General features: G+C 63.0%; 1 protein-coding gene across 1 annotated transcript; it reads right to left on the reverse strand.

The window, feature by feature from the left end:
- Positions 1-3,875: 3,875 nt before the first annotated feature.
- On the reverse strand, positions 3,876-7,446 carry IRX6 (iroquois homeobox 6). Its single transcript, XM_086621251.1, has 7 exons — positions 7,402-7,446; positions 6,016-6,261; positions 5,673-5,782; positions 5,090-5,397; positions 4,462-4,959; positions 4,116-4,212; positions 3,876-3,975 (listed from the first exon to the last, which is right to left on the reverse strand). The coding sequence occupies exons 1-7, from the start codon at positions 7,444-7,446 to the stop codon at positions 3,876-3,878; spliced, it is 1,404 nt and encodes a 467-aa protein (XP_086477377.1).
- Between the last annotated feature and the right edge of the window lie 1,108 nt (positions 7,447-8,554).

The following is an 8,554-nucleotide window of genomic DNA, read 5'->3' on the forward strand; positions in this document are numbered from 1 at the left end:
CTGTAGCCACCTTTGAAAAAGGATCTCCAAGGGGTTTGCTGCTGTGAGGCCAGTGAAAATCATCCCTTTATTGTGGGATGGGAAACCTGTAGGTGGACAAGACGTGTTTGAAGGGACAGTAAAGAACCAGCCAGCGAGGGGTGAGCGGTCCCAGACCATTTCAGTGCCAGGGCTACTCTCCTGATGTGCTGGTGGGGAATAAAGGAAGGTTTCCTCTCTCCCATGTTCTTGAAAGGAGGGTTGTGCTTCAGAAGGCTGGGAAGTGCCGATCTGGGTGGTTACTTGTGTTGTCCAGACCTTCTCATGACTCCCAAATGGTTCCCCATCCTCTCTAGGCGAACCAGTGTGTTTTGTGCTGCCCGCGTTGGCTGGGGATGGGAGGGAGGTGAGATGCTCGGAGCAGGTGACTGAAGACCAGAGGTGGGAGGACAGCACTGGCGCTGGGAGCGTGGGGAGGTGGTGAAGGATGGCTGTTATCCAGCTCTTCCATACGTCCTCTCTGCACAGCTGCAGCTGAGGGCAGCCACAGTCCGAGACCCCCATTTCATGTCTCTCTGGTGTATATTTAAACTGATTTTCCCAGCGCGGTGGCCAGTTTTCAAATGAATTCTCCCATTTGCTGTATACAACAAGGTTAAGGCAGGAATCCATTGCAGCGACCCGTCTGTGGAGAGAAGATGGGGCAGAACCTCCCGAAAGCGTGCGGCTGATGAGGCGGGCTGGGGATGCCCGTTCTCCCTGCCCTCCCGGGCTGCTTCGTTCGTCCGTAAATGAGGCTGCGTAGCACCGAGCGGCGCATCGCCGGCACCGGCCCGTCTCTCCGCTTACCTGGGGGCCGGGCACCGGGGCCGCTGCCCCCACGGGGAGCGGGGCCGGGCGCGGGGGTCACCGCGGGGGCGCAGGAAGGGCTGGGGGAGCCGCGCCGTCTCGGCCGCACAAAGCTGCCTTTTCATCGCGGCCTCCTGCCCCCGCCGAGCCCGTAATTGTCTTTGACAAAACTTCATTAGCGAGCGCGGCGGCGGCGGGGGCGGCCCCGCGGTCCCGCGGCCTTTGAGCGGGCGCAGTGGAGTGTGCGCGGCCCCGCCGCTCCCGCCCGGGGCCATTAGCCCGGCAACTTTGTTGTACAAACTTCCCACCCCAGCGGGGGACGCCCCGATCCGCCGCTCCCGCCTGCCCCCGCGGCCGCTAATTGGGGGCCGATGCGGGGCTGCGGCGGTGGCGCAGCCGGTGCCAGGCGCGTCCCGGCGGGATGAGGGGAAGCGGGCGGCCCGACCCTTAATAACCGATCGGGGTGCTTGGGGGGGCGAGGGGGGCGGGTGCTGATCTCCGGTAGCATCTCGGCTCCGCCGCACCGGGGGCAGCGGGCTCTGCACCTTGCGCGCCCGAGCGGGCTGCGGGCGAGGGGTGCTGGCGACTGCGGCGGGCAGGGCCGGGCCCTGCGGCGGGGGCATCGCACCGGCCGGGCGCTCGGCGCTGCCCCAGGCCCCCCAGCTCCATCTCCTTGGACCACTTGGCAGAAGAGCGCTCCGCGTTCCCCATCCCACGGTGGCCTGTAGAGTCGGGCTGCCCCCGCGCCGGCGGAGAACCCGAGTTCACCTGCCAGAGCTCAGCGGCATTAAAAAGCCCAGCTCGGAGCAAAGCCCAGCCAGATGATGGTTTAAATATGTTTATTATGGCATTGGAGGAGCTGAATTTGTTCCTGTGACATCCGGGCGAGCCCATTATTTTAGTTCTGTGCCTGGGCGCTCGCAGGCTCCGCTCCCGGCATTAGCTCTCCATCAATCCCCGTTCTGGTTTTTAATCAAAACAGTATTCGGAATATGATTCCCGGAGATTATATTTTGAGAGATTTGCGATACATATCTTGCCGGCGTGACAGATTGCAGGGGAGTCCTGGGCGGGCGGGATAATCTGCATCTCGCTCACTTGACCTTTAATAAAAGGGGAGTAAAAGTAATAATAAAAAAAAAAAAAAGTCTTAAGACTCCCTGGAGGTTACCTTCGTGCCTGCTTTAAAAAGACCCCACAGCCTGCACCCGACTAATTAACCACCCCCGGGGGCTTCGCGGCTCCTTCCGGCGCCCCCCCGGACGCCAGCGGGGACCGGGACCGGGGCCGAGGCCGCGGAGCCGAGCCAGCACCTCGGGGCAGCTCCGGGCCGCGGGGGCCCTGCAGGTTTCGTCCCCCCTGGGCAGTCCAGGAGGCCGCTGCGGAGCTGCCACCCCGGGAAGCCTCTTCCAAACCGCCGGGCAAACGGCGCCGGAGGGAACCGGGTCGTTCCCCTGCGCGCTGGGCGGAGGCGGCCGAGCCGCGGCCGGGGGCTTCGTTCGCAGGGCAGATACCACCTGTCCCCTCCGGTGGGAGAGGAGGGGAGGACAAGCTGCCTTGCAAGAACCGTTCGAAAAGGCCTAATACTCTTTATTACAAGACCTAATCCTTCAAATCCGACTTGAAATAATGTTTATCTTTTCGCAGTTTAATTTCCCCTACTCTAAGCTGCGGGTCACTGCAACACACAGGCTCCTGCCCCGCCGTTTGCCCAGGGCTGCTCCGGAGCGCGGAAAGACGCCGTGGCCGGGCGCCTGCGGCGGGGCTCCCGGTGGGCCCGGCCCCGCTCCCCGCTGCTCCGTTACCTGCTGGCCCTCGTGTGCGCTCCCCCGCCGCCGCTCTTTCCCACCTCAGCCCCTGCAAAGCCCGACGGCTTGCCTTCTTTGACGGGTGCCCTGCATCCCGTGGCTGCTCCGCTCCCCAGCTCCGAAGGGGACCGAAGCCGGGGCAGCCCCCGCCACCTCTCCCCGCGTTGACCTGCAGCATCTCCTTTTCCCTACGAGCTGCTTCTCTGGTCGCAAACCCAGAGGACTCCCCTCTCTGCAGCCCCACTTGTCTTAGTAGCCTTTGGTAAACATATAGAAGTCTACTCGATATTCAAGATTGATTTCCCTGATTTATTAAGGCAGAATTCATTGGACTCTATTGACCACAAATGACTTCATGTAAATGTTGACCCTGGTGAACTTGGAAATAGCAGGTATCGGGTTGATCTATAGATGACCTCTTAATTATCGCAGTTATTAATTTAAATTATTGCCACTGCTTCTGGAGACAGGAACAAAGAAACATTCTTTCCTCATCCCTGCTTGGTTTATTAGTCTGAACACAAAGTGTTTGATGACACTTTTAATTAAACAGAAATAATGCAGAGATACGGTTTCCCTTTCTCGTCTTGTCCTGTAAAGTGCAGCACTGCTCTTTTCACTGACTGACGGCGGTGACCCACTAACAACGTCCTACTTCGCCGCCCGGTCGCTGCCCGGGGGTGCCCCGGCGGTGCCCCGGGGCGGGCGGTGGGTGCCCGGGGCCGGGGGCCGCTCCGCGCGGGCTGCGCCGGCTCCTGGCTGAAGAGCTGCCGGGGTCACAGGACGGCTTCACGGCGTTCAGCTCATGCGTGTTAATTAAAGACTCTGAAAAATACTTTCAGCGGTATCTATGTACAGCGACGGGAAATAAACAGTCCGGCGTAACCTGCGCCGCTCCTCCTCCTCCTCGGGACGGCGCGGAGGCAGCGCGAACAAACGCACTTGGCGGAGCAGGGCGCTGAGTGGAAGAAGCAGGTTTGGGAGAATGAAAAAAAAAAAACAAACCACGACGTGGGGAAAAAAGAGAGAGGATTAATTTTTTTTTTTTTTTTTGGCAAAGACGTTAATGAGAGGTGTTCAACAAACGGCGGACGGGTGGCGGCGGGGGGCGCCGGGCCCGCCCGCTCCGCCCGCCGCGCCCCTCGGCCCCATGTGAGCAGCACGTTGTGCCGCGGCGGGACGTTCCCCGGCGGGGGCAGGGGCGGCAGAGCCGCGGGCCGTGCCGGCGGGGCGCGGAGGTCATCGCCGGCCGGGGGAGAGGTTTCTGTCGTTGTTCCAAGCCGAGAGCCTCGCTGCAGCTGGAGCCCCGTCGCCAGCGCGCAGGAAGGGGTGGGCGGCCCTGCGGGAGGGAGAGGGAAGCAGCGATGAGCGTTTCCCGAGCGCTCCCAGCCCGGAGCCGCTGCGGTACCCCGGGGCCGGGCGGGCACACTTGCGCTTCGCGGGAGGTCGCCCCGGCAGCCGGCCCGCCACTCACCTCACCTCCGCAGCACCGGCCGGAACGCCGTCCGCAGCCGGTCCAGGCAGGTGCCGCCCAGCTCGACGCCTCCCGGGCCGCCCTTAGTGCCCCGCCCGAAGCCTGCACAGACACAAGCTGCTCGCGGCGGGCCCGGCCCGGCCCGGCCCCACCGCCCTCCCGTGCCCGCTCGCCTCGAGCGGGGACGCCTCGGCGGGGGCACCGCCGGGGGGACCAGGGCCCGGCTTAACGCCGCGGCCGCGCCGGGCCCGGCGGGGAGGCGGCGAGCGCCAAGGCGGGCTCACGCCGCGCCCTGTGTCCCGGCCCGACCCGCGGTCCCTCCCGTCCCCGCGGCCCCACCGCCGCGGGTACCTTCGCCCGCCGCCGCGTACTGGCACGGCTCCCCCACGCCGCGGTGGGACGCGCAGCTTCGCGGGAGCGGCTGCAGGTTGAAGGCAGAGCTGCGGAAGGCCTTGGCGGGCAGGGGCAGCTCACCCGCCGCGCCGCCGCCCCCCTCCGCGCCGCGGCCCTCGGGGCTGCCCCTGCGCGCCGCGCTGGCCCCGGCGGTGCGCGCCAGCGACCAGATGCGCGGCTTCTCCGCGGGCGCGTACGGCGGCGGCGGGCCGGGCAGGGCGGCGGGGGAGAAGTCCGCCGCGGGGGCCTTGGCGCAGGGAAAGGCGCGGAAGGGGCCGGGCAGGCTGCAGTCGCTCCGCGGAGCCTCGGGCAGCGCCGCGCCGAGGCTGGGGGCTTCCTGCAGGGAGCTGGCTCGGCCCTTCTCCGGCTTCCCCGCCTCCTCTTCCTCCTCCTCCTCCTCCAGGTCGTCCAGGTCGCTGAACCGCAGCTCCTTGTCGTCCTTGCAGCTCTTCTGCTCTGCTTGGACACACAGCGGGGCGGCGGGGGCGGCAGGGCGTTAGTGCGAGCGCGGGGAAGGTGCGGGGGGCCCGCACTCGGCCGCCACTTCGAGCTACTTGGGGGCCCCTGTCCTGCCGCCCCCGCCTACCTCTGCCTTCGCTCTCCGCGCCGTATTCCTCTTCTTCCCGCGGGGTTTCTTCTTTCCTCTCTTCCCCTGCTTTGTTCTTGGGAGACCAGGTCATTTTGTTTTCTTTTTTGAGCCTCCGTCTGGCGTTAGCAAACCAAGTGGACACTTGGGTCAGGGTCATTTTGGTGATGATGGCCAGCATGATTTTCTCTCCTTTGGTGGGGTAGGGGTTTTTGCGGTGCTCGTACAACCAGGTCTTGAGGGTGCTCGTCGTCTCTCGCGTTGCATTTTTGCGTCTGGCCGAACCACTGAAATCCACCGTCCCGTACCTGCCGGGAAATGGTTGGGGGGGGGAGGCCGGCGGGAGTCCCCCGGCCCGACCCCGCCACAGGCCGGTGTGGCCCTGCCCATCCCCCTGGTCTGCCCCTGCCCGCCTGCCACCGCCGCCGCAGTTTGATTTTAGCTGACTGGTGCTCCCGGGGCGCCTCGTTTCTTTTGTACAACGTTTGTCAGGTCGGAGCCCCCCCGCCCCCGCTGTTTGATGTCGGCCGCCGCCTCGCAGGGGGATGCTAATGCTGCCGGGCGCTGATCAAAGGGGTTTTACCTGTCGTACTGGTACTGCCCCAAGGAATGATCGTAGGAGTAGTAGGCAGCGGGCTGCGCGATTCCCGAGTGCAACGTGCCGGCGCCGTCCTTGATTTCATACTGGGGGTTCTGCAAGGGAAGCGGCAGCGTTTGGCGTCGAGCAGGAGGGGAACCCCGCCGCCCCCCGCCTCCCCCCGCGTCCCCGCGGCAGCCAAGTCCCTTCGTCCCCCCTCGACGGGACGGCGCCGGCTCCGCGTCCTCCGGCGGCCCCCCGCCCCGACCCCGACTGCTAACCACAAAGTTTGCCGCCTGTTGCACCCCCCTCCCCCTCCGGTGCGCTGCCCGGGCGGGCGGGCACTCACCAGCGCGGTGTAGAGCGCGGCGGGCTCGGTGCTGTAGGGCAGGTAGTTGCCGTAGCCCTGGCCGGCGGCGTAGGGGGCACCGTACATGCCCAGCGCCGCATTGAGCTCGGCGCGGCCGGGCGCCAGCAGCCGGCTCTCGTACGGGGCGCAGCACAGGGAGGCGGCGGCCGGCGCCGAGGAGGCATCCGGCACGGAGCGGGGGGCAGCCTCGCAGCAGGTCGTGCTGGGGCTGGCGGGCACGAAAAACTGCGGAGAGAAGAGGAGGGAGCGGGACGGCGCCGAGTGACTGTCGAGGCAGCCCCATCGCGGGGAATTTAGAAGCGTGTGCGCGTCTGAGTGTGTGCGCGGGGGGGAGGGGGGAGAGGGGGATAGGGAGCCCGGGCTGAAGCAACTAATTATAGAAACTGGGAAATAAACGGAATGGGAAGCGGGAGCCCTTGGGAAAGGGGAACGATTAATCAAGCAGGCAAAACTTTAAGGAAATAATTGCTCAAAAATGGCAAAAGATCCGTACGGCTCCTTCCTTCCCGCCCCCGCTCGGTCCGCTCGCATTGATTTAAAGGCAAGAAGTTGCGATTACAGTTAATTTGACGATAGACAAAGCAGTAAATATGTCAGCTAACGTAATCGAAGGCATTTGATTTCAGCAAGTTCAAGGGGACAGCTAACTTCCCAAGCGAGGGAGGCACATCTTGCAGTGATTACGGTGTATAAATAATTCTTCCCAAATAAATCGTGACTCGAGGTATGATATAGCGACGACTTAGTTAATATAGAGTGCCTTTGTGTGGGTGTGCGTGGGGGGTGTCCTTCGGAAATCGTATAGGGGGGAAAAAAAAACCTCCCGACGGATGCTAATAAAACACAGGAAAAGGACCGACCCGGGGAGGAAGGGTGGGGAAAACGGCACAGCCCGGTTCCGCGGAAACGCCAGTGAAATCCCGAGCCCGCCGAGCGCCGGTTCCCCCCGGCCCGCACACCCTCCGCGGGTGCCCGGGCGGCAGCGGCGCGGCGGGGGCAGCGCCCGGCGCAGCGCGGCCGCTCCGCGGGACAGCTCCGCGGATTTGGCAATCGGTCGCAGCCGGGATTGATGTATTTATTTGTTTGTTGCACTTAAAACTGAACGGTGGAAGGAGAGGGGGAGGGGAAATCACCGGTTTCCTAAATGCCTTTGCTGTGCACGCTGAGAGTTATTTGTTTAAAGCCTAACACAACACAAACGAGACATAAACACACACGCACATTTTTTAAAAAAAGGCTCCAGATGTGCCCTTTTAAAAAAAGACTCTAAGTAAGGGAAAGGGAAGAAAAAAGGGAGGGGGAACAAGACATCTGGACAGCAGCAGCAGAATCTGAACAAAAGTGAGTGCTGCTCACTCGCCTTACCTGTGAAGTGGTGCTGTAGGGGTATCCGAACTGAGAGAAGGACATAGTTGCTCCTTATTTTTGGACCATAGGCAATATTTTCCCCCCAAGATCGATTGTAACTAAACCCTGCTTCAAGATGCACCTTCTCACACACACATTTCCACGTATGGCTTTTTTTTTTTTTCTTTCTCAATTATAGATGATTGCACTTAAGAAAAGCAGCCAGACATCTGAGGCGAGGGGGGGCAGGGGGGTTGGTGCCTGGATTAAAAAAATAGGCTACCCCCCACTTCCCATCGCTCTTAATAAATATGTTTGTATAGAGAGAGTTTAAAAAGCCACCCCACATGTATAGAGAGTTTAAGTGCAAAGGGGCTTTTTCAAAGGGGGGGAAAATCACGTAGGGCTTGCAAGATACGGAGCTTGCTTGTTGTATTATTTTCTGCTCTATAGGTCTTTAGCGTTCATCGGTGGGCGAGGAGCGGGGTGACGTCACGGCCCTGCCGGCAGGAGCAGGCAGCGGCGGGCAGGAGCAGGCAGCGCCCCGCGCCCGCTCCCTCCACTTGTTTCATGTTGGTTTAATGTTGCGCTGTGATGCACGTCAAAGGCAGGGACCGGAGGTGCGTTGCGGTTGGTCCCTCTCCCCTTTTCTCTCTCTCTGTTTTTTAAAAACGATCCAAATGTAATTTGGAGGGGGGGAAATAAAATCAGAGCATCCACCAGTGTGCCCCCCCCCGGCCCCCGGACAGCGTACCCCTACTGCTGCAGGGAGAAAGGGCGCGGGGCAGCGGCCGTGCCGGGCGAACCCGGGGCAGGAGCGCTCGGGGCGGGCGCAGCCCCCCGGCCCTTCCTTCCCGCTGCCCCTGGCTCCCACCCTCAGGATCGGGCTCTGCTGTGCATCGCGGCACCGCTTTTGGAATGGAGCCGATGAGTTGTGCCCTCACCCCCTGGGCGGCTCTGCCCTTCGCGGCGGCCCCGAGCCGCGGGAGCGGGGTCAGAGCTCGCCTCGCACGGCGTCTCTGCCTGCCCGGGCAGGGGCACGGCCGGGGCCGGGACGGGGAGCTGGCCGGAGGGCAGCCCGCCTCCCCGGAACCTCGAAGCCTCCTTCCCTAATGAGAGCTGAGCGGGGCACCCGTTCTTCTCTCTTGCACCCGAAATGGTCCCACCAGGA

The sequence above is a fragment of the Tauraco erythrolophus genome, chromosome 15, assembly GCF_009769465.1.
Source record: "Tauraco erythrolophus isolate bTauEry1 chromosome 15, bTauEry1.pri, whole genome shotgun sequence".
NCBI classification, from domain to species: domain Eukaryota; kingdom Metazoa; phylum Chordata; class Aves; order Musophagiformes; family Musophagidae; genus Tauraco; species Tauraco erythrolophus.